This window comes from Sphaerodactylus townsendi, linkage group LG09 (genome assembly GCF_021028975.2).
Source record: "Sphaerodactylus townsendi isolate TG3544 linkage group LG09, MPM_Stown_v2.3, whole genome shotgun sequence".
NCBI classification, from domain to species: domain Eukaryota; kingdom Metazoa; phylum Chordata; class Lepidosauria; order Squamata; family Sphaerodactylidae; genus Sphaerodactylus; species Sphaerodactylus townsendi.
The window spans coordinates 31,294,710-31,316,607 of NC_059433.1; the positions used below are offsets into that span (position 1 = coordinate 31,294,710).

At 42.5% G+C, this 21,898-nt stretch overlaps 1 protein-coding gene across 1 annotated transcript; it reads right to left on the minus strand.

Annotated features, from left to right (window-relative positions):
• Nucleotides 1-460: 460 nt before the first annotated feature.
• On the minus strand, nt 461-21,865 carry GALR1 (galanin receptor 1). The gene is made up of 3 exons (XM_048508210.1): nt 20,468-21,865; nt 2,812-2,877; nt 461-807 (listed from the first exon to the last, which is right to left on the minus strand). Exons 1-3 carry the CDS (start codon nt 21,140-21,142, stop codon nt 490-492), a joined length of 1,059 nt encoding a protein of 352 aa, XP_048364167.1. The 5' UTR covers nt 21,143-21,865; the 3' UTR covers nt 461-489.
• Nucleotides 21,866-21,898: the final 33 nt, after the last annotated feature.

The following is a 21,898-nucleotide window of genomic DNA, read 5'->3' on the forward strand; positions in this document are numbered from 1 at the left end:
ATAGTGAATTTGGATGTATGGCACAGCACAACCAATATGCTTAATTTTGGAGGGTTTCTAAATCAGGAAAATTGATTATAGCATTGCAGGATATGTTTAAATTACCACTGATATGCCTATGATTTTTTTAAAAATCCCTTGTCTTTGCAGAATTATCAAAACCACATTCTCACAAATAATGGTATAAAGATTTCATTTTGTCTGTTCAGTTACACTGAAGTCTTACTCAGTTCTTCAGCATAATATTTAGGAAAACCTGTGGTCTTTAACATTATGTCAGGAAAAGGATATTAGGAACCAAGGTTTTTCATATTAAACATATGCCTCTTCACTAGCTGTTATTGAAAACAGAATTTCAATAAATTTAATATAATTTATCAACATGAATCTTAAAATACTTTCCCATTTATGGGAGCTCTTGTGCTTTTTTTTACAAGTCTACTCACATGAAAAGCCACAGTTAGAGATAAAGACATTTATTTTTGCTGCTCACACATGTGTACAATTGGTAGATGGGGGTGTGTCAATATTACTCTTACTCTCTTTAATTTCATTCAGAGGTACTTTGTTGCCTATCTGGCACTTGAACACTTGCTTATAAGCCTTCCGAAAATTCTCAGAGAGAAATCCATATATAATAGGATTCACAGAAGAATTACTGTAAGCCAGGCAATGAGCTATCACTCTGAAGACAAATGAAGCTGGAGTCAGTGGGAAAATTCCAAATTCAACCCAGAGGTGTATGATATGATGCGGCAGCCAGGATATTCCAAAAACCACCACCACCACCAGGACTGTTTGTGCTGTCTAGGACAAAAAAAGGAAAAGCAAGAAGATGTCATAAAATTCAGTATCAGTTTAGAATTCAGTATCAATATCTATGAGGAGAATGCAAAGGAAGACAATTAGAATATGTTATTTAAATACACTGAAGTAATGCAAATCCATAATCCCTTCTCCCTTCCCTACTTGTCTCCCCACATAAAGCAAGCCAGAAGAAGAAGTAAACAGTAAACTATTTAGAAGCCGGGGGAATGAGGGGGGAAATACAGGAAAAAACAATATGAGATACACACCTGTGTTAGTATAATATCACACTGATAAAAAGTACAATTAATCTGAACTGGAAAGTCTGTGATAATCATAACATTATCTTCAATAAGAAGGGGGGGAAATCCTACCTCAGCCTTGATGCCCTGTTTGTCCTCCAGGGCAATTGATTGGCTGCCATGTGAAACAGGATGCTGGACTAGACAGACCACTGATCTAAACCAGCAGCCTCTTCTTATGTTCTAACATTCTTAGGTCAAAAAAAACAGCTCTGTCTTTTACTCTTAACTAAAACAAATTATAATTCCTGGCATATATGCATTATACAACAAGTTCTGTTCTAAGTATGCTTATCAGCCATTGTTTATTCAGAACAGCAAAGCATATTAGTTGTCAGTTGTCCTGAACGGGCCTGGAGAGTTCAGTATTTTCACTGGCTATTAGGGGGGGAGGGGGAGTGAGAAAATCCTTGTTATTTAAATGTGTGGCATTTTTAGAGTAGCTCTGATGGCAATAGGGCTCTCCTAGAAGCCCAGCCAGAAGAGAAGACAGCTGGGCCGAGGGAAGTATCGGGGTCCTGGTGGAGGGGCTGGGCCTCCACGCCATCAAAAAACAGCTGTGGGCCAAAGGAAGGAGACCAGTGGGCTAAGAAAGTGTTATGTTATGTGTTTGAAACTGTTGTAACACTTTGAATTTGAATAAAAGGAAATTTAAAAAAGTTTTGAGGCAGAAGATCAGACTGGGAGAAGGTTAAATGAAGTGGCAGTCATGGCATTTAAGCACTGATGCTCCCAAGAAAGCAAAGAATGCCAGTTTTCTTGTTTTGAAGTAGTGAAAGATTCTGAATCTAGGGGCTTCTTTAGGTGGCACTCAGCCATTTAGAGAAGAAAGGAACATCATTTGTGCTCCCCATCCTCCTCCCCTCATGTTATAGACAAAGGAAGAAGGGGAGGTATAACTGTTTACATTTTCACTGTACTAGGGGCAAAGGAAGAACACATTTTAGTTGACAAACTCTGCATTCATTTTTATTTAAAATAATTCTTATTTACTTCAGTCATGCCCTGCCTTTCTCAACAAATGGGGCCCTGGAGAGAGAAGCGTCTTTACTTGGTTGGCAAACAATGCACATTTGAGTCTTTGACATTGCACTCTTGAAAGAGAAGTGGGGGGGGGGGAGCAATACCTCTGTAAAGATTAAAACATTCTAAATGTTATCTGAAAAAGCAAACTGTGATTCACAAAGGTTCATACCCTGCCAGAAATTTCGTTAACCCTTTAAAGTGTTGCTGACTCTTTTCTACTGCTACAGACAAACACAGCTACCCATTGTGATCTAAGATTAAAACAGGCATTCCATTCTCTGGGGGGGAGGGGGGGAGAGAAGAGATATGCCTTTTCTGCTTTTTTGATGTGGAGCCTCCCACTTACCTTTTTTAAAAAAATAAACTTTGTAATTTAAACTTTTTCAAATATCAATTGCCCCATTTATTGGAAAGATTTCAAGAACATAAGAAAGGTCCTTCTTGATCCCTGATCTTAATGCAGCTGTTTTCTCATTTGTTCTCTCAATAAATACCGGTATTTGTCAGGACAGATTTGCAAATACCGAGAACTGTGGAGAAATTCTAATTGTCCCTCATTTGACTGTCTCTGTTTTTGTACTGCTTATTGCATGTTTACAGCATACAAATATGAGGGATAATTAAGAGATAATTAACATATATACAACACAAGCAGGAGGAAGCAGAAGATATTTACCTTTTTCTTGGATGCTTCTGACTTCTTTGACATATTTCTCAGCTTTTTATGCAGATGATTGAGGACCTAAAAAAAGATTTACACTGTTTATTTTAAATTTTGTTAAAATATTCTCACAGCTAGTTGAGTTGCTTGAAAAATGTGTATTTAACACATTTATTGTGCAATCCAGAGGGAGGGCTTGAAGCCACATTGGAAGCGGCAAAAGCGGTGTCTGTGCCACCAGCACCGTGCAAATTGGCATGTATGCCAGCACCAAGGGACTTACTTCAGCAACCAGCTATCAACCCAGAAGCTAAGCCCTGTGACATCTGACTGCCACTGCAAATGCCTGCAGCTGGTCTCCAGACTACAGAGATCAGTTCCCCAAGACTGGTCTTGTTCCCGCAGTTCCTCAAGACCTGCTCTTTGGAGGGTAAACTCCATGGTATTATATCCTGCTGAGTTATATCCCCTGCTTCCCCCACCCCCGTCTCAGCCTCCACCCCTAATTTCTAGGAATTTCCAAACCCAGTGTTGGCAACTCTATCTGGGACTCATGTAAAAACAATAGATAGTGAGCATTTCCTTTGTTTGCTATGAATCAGGTTGAACATATATAAAAATACAGCCTGGTATTTCAGCAAGTTAATAATGACGATTCTTATTATGTTTATATTTTAGGTACATATTATCATTATTATTATTATCATCGTCATCATTATCATTATTATTATTTATATACCGCCCTACCCCCAAAGGGCTCAGGGCGGTGAACACAAGATATATAGGCAGAGCACACATAAAACCAACAAATGACCGGAAATAAATAAATTATGGCTCTGTACATTTTAAAACTAAACCCCATTAAAACACAGCGTTCTGGTTACAAGAAACACATGAAACACAATAGATGGCATCCCACGACTGAGGCCCCTAAGGGGGGGGAGATGGCAGGGTCCACTGATGTTATAAAAAGGGGGGCAATCAGCAGCTGGCCTCCCCAAAAGCCCGGTGGAATAGCTCAGTTTTACAGGCCCTGCGGAAGTCACCAAGATCTTGCAGGGCCCGGACAGCTGGAGGAAGAGCATTCCACCAGGCAGGGGCCAAGGCTGTAAAGGCCCTGGCCTGAGTGGAGGCCAGCCGCATCATTGAGGGGCCGGGAGCCACCAGCAAATTGGCCTCTGCCGAGCGCAGAGGCCGACTCGGGACATATGGGTCCCGGAGGTACGGGGGTCCCAAGCTGCGTAAGGCCTTAAAGGTTAACACCAGCACCTTGAAAGTGATTTGGAACTCAACCGGTAACCAATGCAGACGGTGCAACACAGGTAAGATGTGATCTCTGGCGGCACCCCCTGTGAGCACGTGAGCCGCTGCATGCTGGACCAGTCTTAATTTCCGAATCAGATACAAGGGAAGGCCCGCGTAGAGCGAGTTGCAATAGTCTAGTCTGGAGGTGACCATTGCATGGATCACAGTGGCTAGGCCCGCTTGGGAGAGGAAGGGGGCCAGCCGCTGGGCCTGACAGAGATGGAAAAATGCAACCCGGGTTACATGGGCCACCTGGGTCTCCATTGAAAGAGATGAATCCAGGTGGACCCCCAGGCTGCGGAAGGAGGAGGTTGGTGCCAATGAGACCCCCTCCCACACCGGCAGCTGAAAATCCCCAGCCCCTCCCTCACGGCCCAGCCAGAGGATCTCCGTCTCCACTGGATTCAGTTTTAACCTGCTCTGCTGCAACCAACCAGCGACCTCCTCCAAACAATCAAGTTAATAACTATACTTTGATTTTGACTTGCAGTATTTACTTAAATAAATCCCATGTTATGTCTTGAAGTCACAACATAAAGATTCTTATCATCAATGGTTATCTGAAAAAAATGCTTTATATTATACACATTCTGAAGTATTTACTAGCTAATATACTGAAAAGAAATAGATACCTAGCTAGATAACTTGTCAGAAGGATAAAATCAAGGCATCTGCAACAATGGATAACTTTAAATCATTACTCGTATGTTTTTTAAGCAGAATAAAATTTAAATGAGGGCTACAATTCTTCATGTAGATCTAGATCTCTTAAATTAACAGTGTAATCAACAGGAAAATGATGTAGCACTCTATCAGGATTCTTTGAGTGGTGTTTCCAGCTTGCAGACACTTCAATGATACATTTTTCACTCACTGTGTTGATTTGATTGAACTTCGTTCCCTTTGGTGTTTTTATATATTAATTTGTATCAACTATTTGTAGGAAAAATATCTTTAAAGTACTGCATTGCAAGTTTATATTCCAATAGCAAGAAATCCTTGAACTTAATGTATGGCTTAAGAGTTATATTTGAACACACTCAACGCTGTACCTAATGTTGTTTTTAGTAGAATACATTAAAATCTTAAAAGACAATGTAGCATAAGCTTCCCTTTACATTGAACAAAATTCCTATAAACCAATGAAACTGAAAACTGTTGATACATTAATTTTAGCAGTCCCAAAGAACTGATATGCCATGGACCTGATTATCCAGTTATTTGATTCCGCAGATGGAAGTCTCCTCCATGGAAGTCACTGGGGCACCTGAGTTTCCCTACTGCTCTTGGTGGCATCACTTGTTTAAATTGTTAGTTCCACATCAGATTGGTGATTACAACATCTTTTTGACAATTTGAGCTAAGATATTTCAATAAGAATTTTAATTTGGTGTTCCATTTGATCTCCATGGCCAAGACACATTTCACAACTTGTCAACATCCATAATTCTGTTTGTATCTATCTAGTGTTCTGTAGACATTATGTTCCTACCCATTTCATTTTTAATGACATAAGGTGTTCTTATCACATGGTTTCAGAAGGAATTTACAGTGGGGGGGGGGGGAATTCATTCCAACAATATTAACTTTGAAAATGTTGCATATCAGACCCCCTTGCAACAGTTCCCTTCACTGGTGTAACTTGGGGTTGGAAGGTCTTGCGACCCAGGCACCATTTGCCACAGTCACATAGGGGGCACATTTGGGGACCCGCCTCTTCCTGCCTGTCTTGCTGTCCCACTGGCTTGCTCACTTGCAACCTCACTCTTTGACTGCCTTGCTGTTAACCCTGCTGCCTTGCTCTCCCACTGCCTCTATCTCCCACTACCTTTCTTCCTACCCACCATCTAACTCTCCCACCCATCACCATGCTCTCCCACTAGCTTGCCATCTTACCCACTGCCTTGCTCTCCCCCCCCCCCCCACTGCCTTGCCATCATTGAGCCATTTCAATCTGGCTTCTAGCTTGAATTTGATACCGGGGTGGCTTTAGTTGCTCTGAAGAGAAGAAGAGTTTGGATTTATATCCCCCCTTTCTCTCCTGTAAGGAGACTCAAAGGGGCGTACAATCTCCTTGCCCTTCCCCCCTCACAAAAAACACCTTGTGAGGTGGGTGGGGCTGAGAGAGCTCTGAAGAACTGTGACTTTCAGAGTATCTTCAGGAGAGTCTCTTGATGACACCAGCCAGGTTTGGGGAACTTTGCTCCAGGGGGCTCAATGCTATGGGCCCCCAAAAGGGTAGGGCCCATCACCCACTGCCCCCTGAAGTAAAGTTTCCCAAACCTGGATGGTGTCATCCAGAGATTCTCCTGAAGATACCCTGAAAGTTTTGTGACTGTACCTTCAGAAATGTGCACCCCACAGCCCTCCACCAGAAATTCCCCATTGACAGACACCCACTGCAGAACAAAGAATCTTGGGCAAATTTCTGGGGGTGCCTGCAAGGGGCACATTTTTAGATGTATTTGCACCAAACATTCGGGGTATCGTCCAGTGACTGTCCTGATGATTACCCCCCCCCCCAAGTTTGGTGCAGTTTTCCTCTCCGGGGAAGAGGCGGTCTAGAAATCTAAAATATAAATAAATAAATAAAAATAAATAAAGTTTGGTTCAGGGGGGGCAAAGTTATGGACCCTCAAAAGGGGAGTCCCCATCTCCTTAGCTCCCATTGGAAACAATGGGGGATAGAGGCACCCCTTTTGGGGGTCCATAACTTTGGCCCCCCTTAACCAAACTACACCAAACATGGAGGGTCTCATCAGGACAGTCACCGAATGATACCCTGAAATTTTGGTGCCACTACGTCTAAAATGTGCCCCCTGCAGGCCGAAACATGAAAAAACACCTCAAAAATAAAAACGCGGTTTAGCTGCTGATCCGAATCCCATGGATTCAGATCGGATGGGATTTGGACGGCTTGGATTTGGACCCTGCTCGTCCAAATCCATCTGAATCAGCATGGGTTCAGTCCAAACACCAGATTTGAACCATCCAAATCTCCAACCCTAATGCCTTGTGGAGTGCCAAAGGGTTCCAGTCTCTCATCCATGCTCTTTAATACTTTGGGGCATATGATGACACCCAGCTCTATATTTCATTATCCAAGTTTCCAGACATGTCGGTCTTGGCTCTGAACTGGTGGTTTTAGGCTGCGGCCAGGTGGCTAAGGCAGAACAAACTGAAGCTGAATCCAGGTGACACAGAGGCAATGCTGTTGGGAAGACTGATATTACAGAGGGACAGAATCCACTTGTCCTAGATAGAATAACACTGGGTTTTTAAAAACAAGGTAAGAGCTTGGAGATGTCCTCAGACCCTGTCTTGCATGTTAAAAACTAGGTTGCTATGATAGTCAGATATGAAGAGAGAAACTTGCCTTAGAGGGAAATTCCTGCTCAATCCTCATTTCACTGCATCCTGAGTGCTCTGCAGATGTCAGCCAACCTCCCCCCTTCCCCTCATCTCGGAATAAAGGTTCCTTGTCAAGGTAATCTCAAATCCTATTAATTAGTTCACACTGTTCAGCTGTTAATTTGGTATGGGAAAATTCCATGGAAGCAACCCTGTGATTGGTTGGGAAGGTCAGGGGGACACTGCAAGATATATCTGCTTGCTAGGGCATTTGCAAGGGCATTTGTGGAGCTTTAAACAGCAGGCACTTTTTTTAATGATGAAGGGATCTGAGGCTTGTTATTTTATCTTTGGTTTTAGCTGGGGATCTTTTATTTATTGCTGTAAGCTACCTTGAACCAAGAGGAAGAGCAACATAGGAAGGGAGGGTCTCTGTGGTAGTCTGTGGTCTCTGAAGGCAGGGTTCCATCATTCACTAAGGGTCTATACCCACTGGCATTAGAAAGGGAGGAAGGGAGGGTTTGTGGTTCCCGAATACAGGGTTCCATCATTTACTAAAGGTTTATACCCATTGGCCTTACTCTCCAGGTGGATCAATATACTTGTGGGGGATGTTGAAGTAGAATTGCCAACTCTGGATTAAGAAATTCATAAATTTATGAGGTTGGGAAGGGTGAGATTTAGGGAGGGGAGGCACCTCATAAAACCATACAATCTACCCTCCAAAGTAGTCATTTTTTCCAGGGAACTGATCCCTAGAGTCTGGAGAACAGTCATAATTCTGGAAGATCTGGAGTTTAGAAGCCCTAGGCTGATATGTGATTTACATGAGCTAAAACTATGTTTTTAATACTACTACTTCAGACCCAGGGCTGAATCCTGGCATTAAAAACAGATTTTTGAAGTTGAGGCAAATTTTAAATGTTATGAGATCTTAGCACTTCATCGTGAAAAAAAGACTACTCAGTATGCCCACCATTTGTACAAAATACTTTATATTTCCAGCAACTTAAGATGAGTTTTAAAAAACCCTGAATTATCGTAAAAGGCAAGAGGCATAAATCTATCAAACTGTTTTATTAATACTGAAATAATGATGCATTGAGGTAGACACAACAGAAAAAAATTAAGAAAGAACTTTAAAGCTGCTCTGGAAGGTATAATAGCATTATCCAAGTTAATTTTCTAGTCTTTCCAACTTCCTATCCACTTAGTTTTTGTTCTCAAGAAGGATTTTCATGTTTTAAAGCATTCAGTTGCAAAAAAAATATAAAGTCTTGCATGAAGAATTACAGATGTATACATTTATAGATACCATTGTGTTCTCCTTTACTGAAAACAAAAAACCCACCCTTTTTTGTGCTTATTTTTCCATAGACTTTTTAAAACTCTCAGAGATAGAAAGGTAGCTGGAGTACAAGTCAGGATGCCACTGTTTACTACGATTACAGTAATTATGTTTTAAATTATAGACATAAAGTCAGACATTGCCATATCTGTTTCCTCATACCTATTTCTTTTGACAGTTCTTTGAATTTCTACAGTGATGATTAAAACAAGAAAAGACCCTATCTTAGACATTATGTTGACTATGTGATTATGCTGATTATGTGATGAAGCTGTCTGACTTAAAACAATATTTTGCTTATAAATTATTTCACTATTTCATTTGCTACACCTTTACTAAGAATAAATTATGGAAAATGTGAGTTTAAACGTAAACTTAAACATGAATCTAATCAAAATCCATGACAAAATAATACTTAAAAGAAAGTATATGAACCCATTAACCTATGAATCATAATGTGTGGTATAAAACTTATGAGTTTCATGGTGCTCTAATAGCAATATAATGGTATGCATTAACTGCAATAATATCTTTCATTCCATTTGACTTAATACTGTGCCATTATTTCTACTATAGTTAGGCTATTAAAGACAAAGTGCCTTGCTGTTGTGCACAAAGGGTTGTTAATTTCTGTTCCAGTCTGCCTCCCCACCCCCCTTAAGCAGCTTCAGAAGTTAGCAGTGTAATATAGTAATTAAGAATGGTGGATTTTAATCTGGAGAACCAAGTTTGATTCCCAACTCTCCACATGAGCAGCAGGCTCTAATCTAAATAACTGAGTTTGTTTTCCCACTTCTACACATGAAAACTGCTGGGTGACCTTGAACTAGTCACACTTCTTCTCTTCTTCAAAGTAGTGTGCAAAACAGTACTAAATGGGGAGAGGAGGCTACGGCCTAAAGTAATCTTTGGATACAACCTTATCATTATTTTCCTCATAAATATGAGTTTATTCTACTGTGTTGAATTCCTTCAAAACAAAATAAAAATGATTACCGTGGGAACAACAGTTCAAATTTTGCTTTTTAGGTGTCTTGAGATATAAACTACCAAGGTTATAAACAAGCATTTGTAGTTCACAATTGCCAGGTTCTTTGAAAATTAGAGGCAATATTGTTGTGCTATTTTTAGAGATACTAATGCTTTTATTAATTTATCATAATTAAAAACAAGCAACAAGCAACAGACATTAATATTTAAGTATTAGTCAAGTAAATCTATCATAATTGTTTGGCAGTGTCCCAGTGCCAACTAAACTTAATCATGATTAATTCTATTTGTAACCAGTGGGACAAGTTCTTAACTGGGACTAAAAATGAATCTTAGTTGACTTCAACAGAAAAACATTGCAATTCAGTTCAGTTGGATTTGATCGATGTTTGAGTATGCAGACCTTACATTCAACAAATGGATATCATGAAAACAGTTACTGAAAAGGGGGCTTGGCATTTGATGGTTGGTTTGCTGCAGAAAAGGGAGAGTGACCTAGGAATGCTTCCTCATTTTAATCTCAATGATCACAGAAACAAGAGTTCCCAGAGTGATATCACCACTAGCTGTCCATGGGTGTTCTGCAATCCTTGGCTAATTATTAATTTCTTTTAAAGAAATATTTTTGCATGGTGTTGTCTATTATTATGCTGCAGATATCTTCACTGATAAACAGCCAAGGTAACACCCAGTGCTTAAAACATCTTAAGTCATCTATATATTTAAAGGAAGTTCAGAAAGAAGATATGAAAATTCCATAATTTTCAGCAGAATTATTTTACTTATGAGAAGATTGCACTCACCTTAGACAGGTTAATTTGTTCATAGAAGTGCTTTCAAAACTGGATTCTAACACATTCAGAACTATATATTTTTTAAAAATTGTGTTTGCACACAGACAAAGGGTGTTCCCAAAATGTTTTATTGGCAGGTATAAAACTGAATCTTTATATTAATACACATTCAGCAAAAAAAACCTCTGGCTCATTCCGCACATGCAGAATAATGCACTTTCAAACTTCTTTCAGTGCTATTTGAAGCTGTGCGGAATGGCAAAATCCACTTGCAAACAGTTGTGAAAGTGGTTTGAAAATGCATTATTTTGCGTGTGCGGAAGGGGCCTCTGAAAAACTTGCTGCATAAGAACTCCAATTTTACTTTCCTTACACTGCATCCTAACTTTCAAAAACCACTCTGGATAGTAGGAACCTGCAGAAGACAATTTGTCTATTAAAATCATGGGAAGGATTCTACTGGAATAGAATATGAGCATTATCATTCCTATCCCATACAAGCTGTATCTTCCCCCCAGGGAAGGGGAAGCTGGGGCAAGAAACAAGAGGCAGCAGTGAACCTAGGGTGGTTGCCTCTGCCTTCTTCCCCTTTAGATGTGTGCCCCCACACCAGCCTTCACTGCCCGCTGCACAGCCCCAGCAGCCTCCCCAATGGCCTCGCTACAGACCCGCAGCCCAGCGCCAACCACTGAGTGCAATGAGTCCGTGTCCCACCCCAGTCTTCAGGCCACACTGAGGCCATTGCTCCTCAGCCCACCTGCTGCTGCCACCCTCGTCTTCCTTGCCAGGTGGGTCTTGGGTGCCAGGCATGTGGGCAAGCCAGTGATGGGGGAGAAGGGGCTACGCCTGGTTTGGTTTTTGGCGGGAGGAAGGGCTAGCAAAGGATTGGGAGGTCTTGTCCTGGGTCAAGAAGGAGGGCAGTTTTCCATCGCTGCCCTGCCAGCCCTGTTTGGATTTTGGTTGGGGGGGAGGGTTGGCAGAGACTGGAAAGGATGGTGCAGGGCCAGGTGGAAAGGCACTTTGGTGTTGCTGCCTCTCTGGACTCTGCTTGTTCTTTGTGGGGAGGGGATATGTGTGGGGGACTGCAATGGCAGGATGGAACACATGGTGATTGGTGGGAAGTGAGGCATCAGGACCCATTCTACCCTTAGTCAATTATGCAAAGGATTTTGTTCTTTGTAGGAATGGTGAAATTGCCTAAATCATAGGACTGACACATTGGCCTTTTCTGCACAAGTTGTTTACAATGTATCTTGCCACCACATGATATTTTTTTCCTCCATTTGGTTCCAGAAACATTTTCTCTTCATTTTTCCTCAATTATTTTCCCAAGCACTTTATTTATTTATTTATTTATTTTATTTAATATACCACCCCATCCCCGAAGGGCTCTGGGTGGTGTACAACATAAAACCACAGATAAAAACATCATAACAGACTGCCAGAATTATAATAAAACAATCGTTGTGTCCTAAGATGGCCTCTCACTTAAAACCTAACCATTTTTTAAATTTGTTTCTAGGCCAGCTTCCCTTGAACATGTGATCATGTTGAAATAGTCTTTTATTCTCCACTCCACCAGGCACCTGGCCCTTATCTACACTTCCATGTAATTGCCAAACTTTCCCACAGCCATTCTGTCCTCCCTCTCTATCTTCATTTTCAAAATGATTTTTTTAAAAAAAACTCTGTCATATCAAACTAGCAATGTAATGTGGGGGCAAAGATACAATGAAGCAGGATGTATTGGATCAGCTTTGTCAATTTTACACAGAACTTGGTTGCCATGTTAACATTCAGGTTGAGATTTTAAAAAAGCAGACTTCATTGAATCAGCTTTGTCAATTGCATGTTGAACTAGCAACACTGGAGTGATTTTGAAGCAAGAGGTCAATTGCATCAGTAGTCGAACACTGAGATGCTGGGGCAATTGAAAAGAGTGCTAGAAATAGTTGCTGAATATAATTGGAGATTGCTGCAGTAACAATTATGCAGCAAATTAAATTTGGCCAAAAATGTGGTGGGGGGGCATAAATTTTTGTTTCTTCAGGTAATGGTACTGCAGGAGTCGTTCTGGCTTCCACTTTGGGTTGGTAGTTCTCAAAAGTAGAAAAGAACGCTAAAAATTTTTTGAATCACCGTTTCAAAATGTAATTGTGCAGTAACACTACAGCACCTGTGCAAAAGGGAGGATTGTACTTCTGCATTATAGATGATATCCCACAACCATCTGGAATTATATGTTTTCAGTAGTAGAGTGTGGATTCAATGCAAATGAAGAGACAAGTGGGGCGGGGGGGAGGATCCAAAACATAGTGAAGGAAATAGGTGTGTGGAATGATTTCACATAGAACATTTTCAAGACACAAGGTTTGACCACTGAGAAATTCTGTAGGAAGCAATGCATGCAGGAAAGGCCATTCTTGACTCTATAAGGACTTTTTGAACTTTGAGCAAGGGTAGCATGTCCTTCCACAGAGTGGTTCCCATGGAATTTATACCGGAAGGAAGTTAAATACTAGATTTTGCCCAGTCCACATATATACCAAGTTTCAATCAGTAGTGAAATTTTAATGTAACAGGTTAAAATCCAGCCTAGTACAACGTGCCATCAGAACAACAACAACAAAAAAGCTAGAAAAATCCTCAAATTTGTGTACAGGTAAACTTTTAAAAAACTTTTTAAAAACCCTAAACTTTATTTTTCTTAATACTTATATTTTAATACTTATATGTTACTAGAACAACTGAAAATGTCAATACTGAGAAAATAATGTAAATAAAATCCATGAAATCTTATTCAGGTCAACTCAGAATCTTATTGAAGTCTGTTCAATGGAGCATACTCCCATGTGTTCTTAAGACTACAATAAAATAACTCATAGTTAAATGTATTGTCGAAGGCTTTCACGGCCAGAATCACTTGGGTGCTGTGTGGTTTCCGGGCTGTATGGCCGTGTTCTAGCAGCATTCTCTCCTGACGTTTCGCCTGCATCTGTGGCTGGCATCTTCAGAGGATCCTCTGAAGATGCCAGCCACAGATGCAGGCGAAACGTCAGGAGAGAATGCTGCTAGAACACGGCCATACAGCCCGGAAACCACACAGCACCCAAACTCATAGTTAGTTGGCTTACGCTCACATTTTTAATAATTAGGAAAACCAGACCCACCCAGACCTACACTGAATTCTGTTACTGATTCCAATTTACTGAAATATTTGAGCTAAAGTGGAATGGAAGTTTTTAGTTTCTGAAGGCAACAACATAACTGTAAGATAACAGTGCCGTGACCAAGTTTACCAACATTTGTCTAAGTAAAATAAATTCTGGTGAGTAAATTCATTGTTCACTCTCCAAATGGGAGTTGGATTAGGGAATCCAGTTGAAGTAATAATAAACCGGTGTGCACTGAATTTTGTTTGGTGTGTACATGAAGATATTCTGGCGGTGTCAGTTGTAAAACAGCGGGCTAGGTTTGCCTGGTTGACACTGAGGGAGTATAAATCCTCCATTTTCCTACTTTCCTTCCTGTCTCATCTATCTCTTCTCATATGTACTTTCACTGCTCATAATGAGGGAGGAGATTGTTTTTGGGAAAGGGCTGCAATATTGATATATTGATACAACAGTAATTAAAATGTTTTTACAAAACCAGCAATCTTGAGACAACTGGGTATGAGAAGATCTGTGCCTTTAAGAATGACTTGATGAGTGTAGTTAAGAGAACCAGGAAACACAGACCCAGGAAAGTTCTCAGCCGGTCCAGGGGAGTTCTCTGCAGAAAAACTGTATGGCAGAAGTGAGCGCTTCCTCGCCGTGTAAACAGAGAGATGCAAGGAGACCCCACTAGAAGCCCACTGTGCAGTGGAAAGCCTCAAGGAAAGAGTTCCATGTATAATGGGCTGAAGAGTTGATTTTTATACCCTGCTTTTCTCTTCCTCTAAGGAGTCTCAAAGCAGCTTACAATTACTTTTCCTTCCCCTCCCTGCAACAGACATTTTGTGAGATGGGTAGGTCTGAGAGGATTCTGAGAGAACTATGACCAAGGTCACACCATAGGCTTCATGTGTAGGAGAAGGGAAACAAACCTGGCTCACCAGATGATGATGATGTCGACGACGACCTCCACCCCCAGATTAGAATCTGTCATTCATGTGGAGCAGTGGGGAATCAAACCCAGTTCTCCAGATTACAGTCCACCACTCTTAATCACCACGCCACACTTTGAGCACACCTCAGTTTAAATGGAGAAACTGCATGGACTGAAGAAGAGACACATAGGCCCTTTCCACACATGCAGAATAATGCACTTTCAATCCACTTTCAATGAACTTTGTAGCTGGAGTTTACTGTGTGGAATAGCAAAATCCACTTTCAAACAACTGTGAAAGTGGATTGAAAGTGCATTATTCTGCAAGTGCGGAAGGGGCCATAGAGAAGGGAAAATGTAAAGTAAAAAGTTGCCAAATGTATGAGTGGAGCAACAGGGGGAAAAAAGCCCTGTTCACAGCTTACGCTGAATGCAAGTACAATCAATGTACATGACTGTATGATGTTGAGCAATTCTTATGTTACAGCCAACATATATACAGCTGAACATGTGCTGATCCCCCATTGTATTGACTCTCATTCAGTGTTTATTGACCCTTTCATACAAACAGATGGATGAATGTACAGGTGGAATGTAGATGCATTCACTGTGCAGGGCTAAACAGAAAAGGGCTGAAGAGACGAGAAGAACTTAAACGTAATAAAGAAGAAGTGTGGAAGGAGACATGAACTGGGACACCAAGAAGCACATTGTGAGCTGCCTGCAGACGACACAAAAAGGTTTCCGGGGCTAAGCTTGGCCTTGAGGAGCAAACCTTTAATAGCCACTTGAAAGGAGCTACTTGAACTCAGAATATTGAAGGACTAGTGTAATTTTACAGGATCTTTTTCTTTAGCCTTATTTCACTGGTATGAAATACAAAGCAGCCAAAGTGATATTTAAAAATAGAATAAAATATATATTGTCTCAATTGAAATTGGCCATGCTCATAGATACAAATGATCTCCTTGATATTAGATGCTTCTATTTAACAATTATTAAATGCTATTTAATGCATCTTTCTGAATTTTCCATTAGGAGAGTTTTGGCCATCCTGTGGTTTCAGAAGGTACAATCAGTGATCTCAGATAAGCACTTCAGAAAAAAATCAGATAACCAAATGAACTGTATCTCAGTGAGGATACAGTTGAAGATACTCCCTGTTACTTATTGAGCTGGTCTATCCATAAGGATGTGAGATGAATATAGGGAGATTTTTTCCCCATAGAATTTTACTGTGAGTCAAAGCCAACAGAAAACTAAATCCCTGCTTACCAGTCCTGAGAGGAACAATACTGTAAAGTGGGGTGGGAACCACTGACCGTATAGGAAAACTGATGAAGAAACATAACTTACAAACAATCTACAGACCCACTAAGAAAATTCAACAAATGCTACGTTCAGCAAAGGATAAGAGGGGTCCTCTAGCTACTGCAGGAGTCTACCGCATACCATGTAGCTGTGAACAAGTTTACATAGGAACCACCAAACGCAGCGCTCAGACACGAATTAAAGAACACGAAAGGCACTGCAGACTATTTCAGCCAGAAAAATCAGCAATAGCAGAATACTTGATAAACCAACCTGGACACAGAATATTATTTGAAAACACAGAAATTCTGGACCACTCTGACAACCACTACGTCAGACTACACAGAGAAGCCATTGAAATTCATAAGCACATGGACAATTTCAACAGGAAGGAAGAAACCATGAAAATGAACAGAATTTGGCTGCCAGTGTTGAAAAACTCTAGAATTAAGACAGTGACTGATCAGCTCCACACAAACACAGGATAATTATAGACTATAGCAATCAAAGGGAACAAAGACCAGGTTACTTCTATTCAGACCCATCCACCTATTGACCTTGCTATCTTCATTGTTACTCCCATGCTACAGACTTCTCTGTGACTCACATGCCAGGCTACTCTATTCAGATGGCCTCACCTTTTGACCTCACAGTATATATACTCCACTTGCTTTCCATTCCTACCATCAGATCCTCTGAAGATGCCAGCCACAGATGCAGGCAAAACGTCAGGAGAGAATGCTGCTAGAACACGGCCATACAGCCCGGAAACCACACAGCACCCCAGTGATTCCAACCGTGAAAGCCTTCGACAATACTGTAAAGGTAGTTTCATTTCATTTTCTAGCAGCACTTAAAAGTTAAAGCTCCACATATTTATATAGTTAATTCATTTGTACCCTGCCAATCTCCCCAGTGGAGACTCAAAGCAGCTTACACCATTCTCCTCTCCTCCATTTTATCTTTACAACAACCTTTTGAGTTACGTTAGCTTGATGGTATAAATGGTCCTATGTGTGATCTTGAGTATGGCTCAAGATCACACAGTAAACTTCCATGGCATGAAGGGGGATTCAAACCAAGGTTTCCAGATAATAGTCCAACACTCTTTAGCCACGACACCAAGGTGGCTCTCACATAGTGGATTATTTTAATAATAAATAATTGTTTACATTTATTGACATTTTATGATTTAAATAATAAGTACAGCTCATGTGATTTGTGGTTAAACAAATTAGTACAAAAGTGATTATTGTTGACTGGTCTGGTCTCCTGTCCAATTCAGAATTACTCCAGACAACCAGATAGAAAGCTTTATGAAAGTTTGTTCTTTTTCTCCTATTACATTTAAAATTACTAAAATAGACATACCAGGGGACAGTAAGGCTAGTAACATTTATCTGGACCCAAAAAACAAAAAACAACCACCACCACCTTTCTAGACTGATTTTCAAGGCTATTTGATAGGGAACTGGAGTTAGAGCCTAATTCTTGTTCTAGCCAGAGGCGCACAGCCTAATGGGACATGGGGTCATTCATGTCTGCTAGCGCACTCATGTGACCAAAAGGTGTGCACTGTGGCCACATGCCATCAATCCCTGCTCCTCTGCCTCCCTGCAGGCCAGCTCAGGACTGACCTGCAGAGAGGCAGGAAAAGCAGAGCTCATCGGTGGGCGATCACGGCACCCACCTGGGCTGCCCACCACCAAGTCCACCCACCCCGGCCCCTGTGCAGGCCGGCTTTTGGGCTTCCCAGCCCCGGCCTGCATGGAAGGTGGGGGGCGGGGCTCGGCTAGCACGGAGACTAGGGGCGGGGCTCAGCAGCGGGAGGCCTTGCCCCCGGCCTACGTGCAGGCTTTTTGCCTTCCCAGCCCTGTGGCCTGCACAGAGGCAAGAGTGGTGCTCAGCCAGGCAGGGGCAGGACTCAGTGGTGGGCAGCCCCACTGCCCTGGTCTCCATGCAGGTCAACTTTTGGCCTCCCCAGGCCCTGCTGGCCTGCACAGGGGCCAGAGGCAGGGCTTGGCCTGCACGGAGGCCAAGGGGTGGGGCTCAGCAGTGGGCAGCCCTGCTCCCATGCATCCCTGCCCCCCACAGGCTGGTGGGGGTGGGGCTTGGCTCCCGAGCATGCGGGGTACGGCAGGGCACCTGGAGAAGGGGTTGTCTCTAGGCATTATTTCCCCCCATTCGCCTCTGGTGCTAGCAATTAGATTTTAGCATAGGAATACCCGCTATTACACTAGAGCATTTCAGTGCACAGTAGTGATATAATAATGTTTCAGCCAGTTCCAAAATTGTCTAAAAAAATAAACAGCTTCTCTACTGCTCCTCTACCATTATTCTGCAATCCTACTTGCACTTAACTCTCCCTCCTCCCATATATAATAAGAACTTGTTCCCAGTATACATGCATGCCCTTACCTGGACAGCTCAGACCAGCCTGATCTTATCAGATCACAGAAGATATGTAGAGTCACCCCCTGGTTAGTACTTAATGGAAGACCACCAAGGAAGTCCAGGGTTGCTACACGAAAGCAGGCAATAGCAAACCCCCTCTGCTTGTCTCTTGCCTGAAAACCCTATGGGGCTGCTATAAGTTGGCTACAACCTTACGACACTTCCCACCATCAACACCACTCCCCCTATATGCATAGGACTGTGTTATAGCTTTCATGCTTTATCATTTTGTGCCTTTGGGGAGTATTCCATGCTACCCACAGGGAGCAATGACAAGTCTGAATTATTTTGTTATTGCAAATGGTGTGGTTTCTGTTACAGAAATTAAATGATTCCAGTGTAAACTTGAGAGAGGAATCATAAATAGCCGACAAGCATTTTGAGAAACTTAAGATAACATGCTTGTCATCAATGTTTTCTGCTTAACACAGTAAGTAAATTTTTTAAAAGGCAAAATGTGCTTTTACATGTACGTTTGTTTAAATTACACAACCAGTCCCCAACCTCATTATGTTTTATGATATAGACTAGACATATATACTTCAATGATACTTCGGCGGCTGATGAATTAAAATGACCACCCAGTATGTATAAATTTACTTGTTGATGAGATTTCTACATTATTGTTCATTCACGAATACAAACTAGAGCAATAAATAGGGTGGTCCTTTGATCCGAAATTAACCGGGCTGATGAATTTTAGTTCTGCAATGGCTCTTTAGCTCCTATAATTTCTATTGATCCTTGTTACTTCAATCAGGGTCAGCGTTTTAAAAAAAATCAATGATTGCTGGTAGTTGCAAAAAGCATTCTCCTGAACTACTGAAGTCATTAGCAGAGCTTCACGGATATCTGGGATGCAGCGTTAGGAACACAATGACCCAGCTGGGATCCTTGTTGCTTTCCCAGACCACAATCTATACCTTAAAACTCCCACTGATTTCAATAGTGTTGGGTTGCATTGCATCTTCCCTATCCACGAACAGGTGCAAGGCTTTTGGTCACAAACCATAGTTTTCTTTTGATACAATCAATACAGCTGGCACCTGAAGGGACAGATTTCAGGTATGGTCTTCTGCCAACAGGTTACTTGCACTGTCATGCGTTGGCAAAAGAGCTTGTAACTTTACCATTTTACTTGCAAGGCAGATTTAAAACCCTGTAGTTTTTAGTTTTCTGCCATATCTCTTAATTCTTTATTCCTGTTGTGTGAATAAGTGCTTACACAGAGAGACAAAACCTGTAGATCCTGGTGACCTTCACGTTGTTCTACCAACCAATTATTACTCTATTCCTCAGCTTGTGCAAAACGTCTGTATTTTTACATGTGAAGATCTGTCTTATATACCTCTTCTATTTCTACATTTGTGAATGCACACACATACATACACATATCATTTTCACATACTGTACACTTAAGGAAGAAGAGTTGTTTTTCATACCCTGTTTACCAAAAGGAGTTTCAAAGCAGCTTACATTCACCTACCCCCCCCCCACACACACACACACAACAGGCATCTTGTAAGGCAGGTAAGAGAGTTCTGAAAGAACTGTGACTAGCAGGGTGAATGTAGAGGAGTGGAGAATCTAATCAGGCTCTCCATATTAGAGTCTGTGGCTCATGTGGAAGAGTGAGGAATCAAACCCAGTTCTCCAGATTAGTCTGCTGTTCTTAAGCACTATAGCACTGCTCTTAAGAACCTGATTTCTAATTTTCTGTAAGATACATTGGTTTGAACTCAGTGGAACTTAACATTCAAAGTTAACCTTATGCCTGTACATACTGTAATATTTTGCATTTAACATTAACGTTCATCTGTCACAACACATACTTATTCCCATATTTGACATGCATAGTCTACCATGCACACTCACACGTACCAGAAAGCTGTGTCCATAGAAAAGAGATAACCCACATTTGCCCCACTACTCCACACTTTATTGCCACCATATCCCATTTCCCACAGGAGGTGGTGTGACTCTCTTGTACACAGGTTGTTTCTATATAGCTTGTTAATCATGTACCCACCTTAGCATAACAGAATGAGATCAGCAGCAGAGGCAGCAGGTATCCAAAGACAAAGGTGAAGACCACATAAACTTTCTTGTGCTCTTGATTGGGCCATATTTCCCAGCAGTAAGTCTGGTTCAGGGTTTCGTGATTAAAGGTGCGCTGGTAGTGAGCCACAGGGGAGGCCATGGCAATTGACAACAGCCAGATCACCACTACACCGATAAGCGCATTACGGGACACCCGCAGAGAAGAAGAGCGTCGGGAGTGCACAATGGCCACATAGCGGTCCACAGACATAGCCGAAAGGGTAAAGATGCTAACCAGCATGGAGACTGTGAAGAAGTAGTGGATGAACTTGCAGATGAACGTGCCCAACACCCAGCTGGGCAACAGGTACACAGTGGCCTGGAAAGGGATGCAGAAGAGCAAGTAGGCCAAGTCAGCAATGCTCAGGTTGAGGATGAAGATGTTGGTGGTGCTGCGGGGCTTGCCCGGCTTGCTCCTGGCCAGCACGGTGATGACCAAGGAGTTGCCCAGCACGCCCAAGCTAAAAATGAGCCCAAAGACAACCAAGGTGATGAAGTTCTCAACGCCAATATCCGAGAGGAAGGTGGCACCCTCCTCCTCCTCCAGGGAGGGCTCCCTGGAGGGCCAGGAGGCGTTGGAGCCCAAGCCTTCTGTCTGGTTCATGGAGATGCTGATGGGAAGACGTCGCCAGCCCGCCCACCCTTGCCCTATTCCGTGGGCAGAACCTCCTTTCCTAGCCCAACGCCTCCTGACCCTCAACAAGCCAAGGAGACCCTTCCCCTCTGAAACCAACGGGAAGTCCCTCGAGGTCAGAGAGCTGGAACCCTCCCGGGGCAAAGGGAAACTCAGCTTGAGCGGAGGGAAAGAGTCCAAGCAAGAACTCCTTCCCGCCCAGCGGACGCAGCTGCCTGCCGAGCAGGCAACGACAGACGCTTCAGGCTCGGCTCGCCTTGCCCGCCTTTCTTCCCCGGACGAGCGCAGCGACCGGGCAAGCAGCGCTCGCCACCGCAGCCGCTGCCCGACTGAGCGCGCCGGACCGCTTCCGCCGCCTCTAATCCCCCGCCTCAAGCTCCTCCCCGGCCAGCTTGACGAGCTCAGCCTCGCCGCCTTGCAGTCGAGCCCGGCTTCCCCGGACAGGCTGGGCTCGACGGGCAGCCTCCGCGTTGCCTGCCCGAAATCGAGCGCTGCCTCTTTCCTCTCCTTGCCTGCCGTTGTCGCCTTCCCGATCCAACCCAGCCGGCAATATAACCCCTCCAGCTAGGAACAGTGCACTCAAAAGGGGTCCTCCTCTTCTCCCCTCTTCCAAATGGAGCTGTTTCGTTAATCCAAAGCTCCCCTTCTCTTTCTTCCAAGGGGTAGCAGATAAGGCAGCCCTTTCGCCTCCCTTTTTCTCTGGGCAGGGTACTCAAAGGCAGCGCC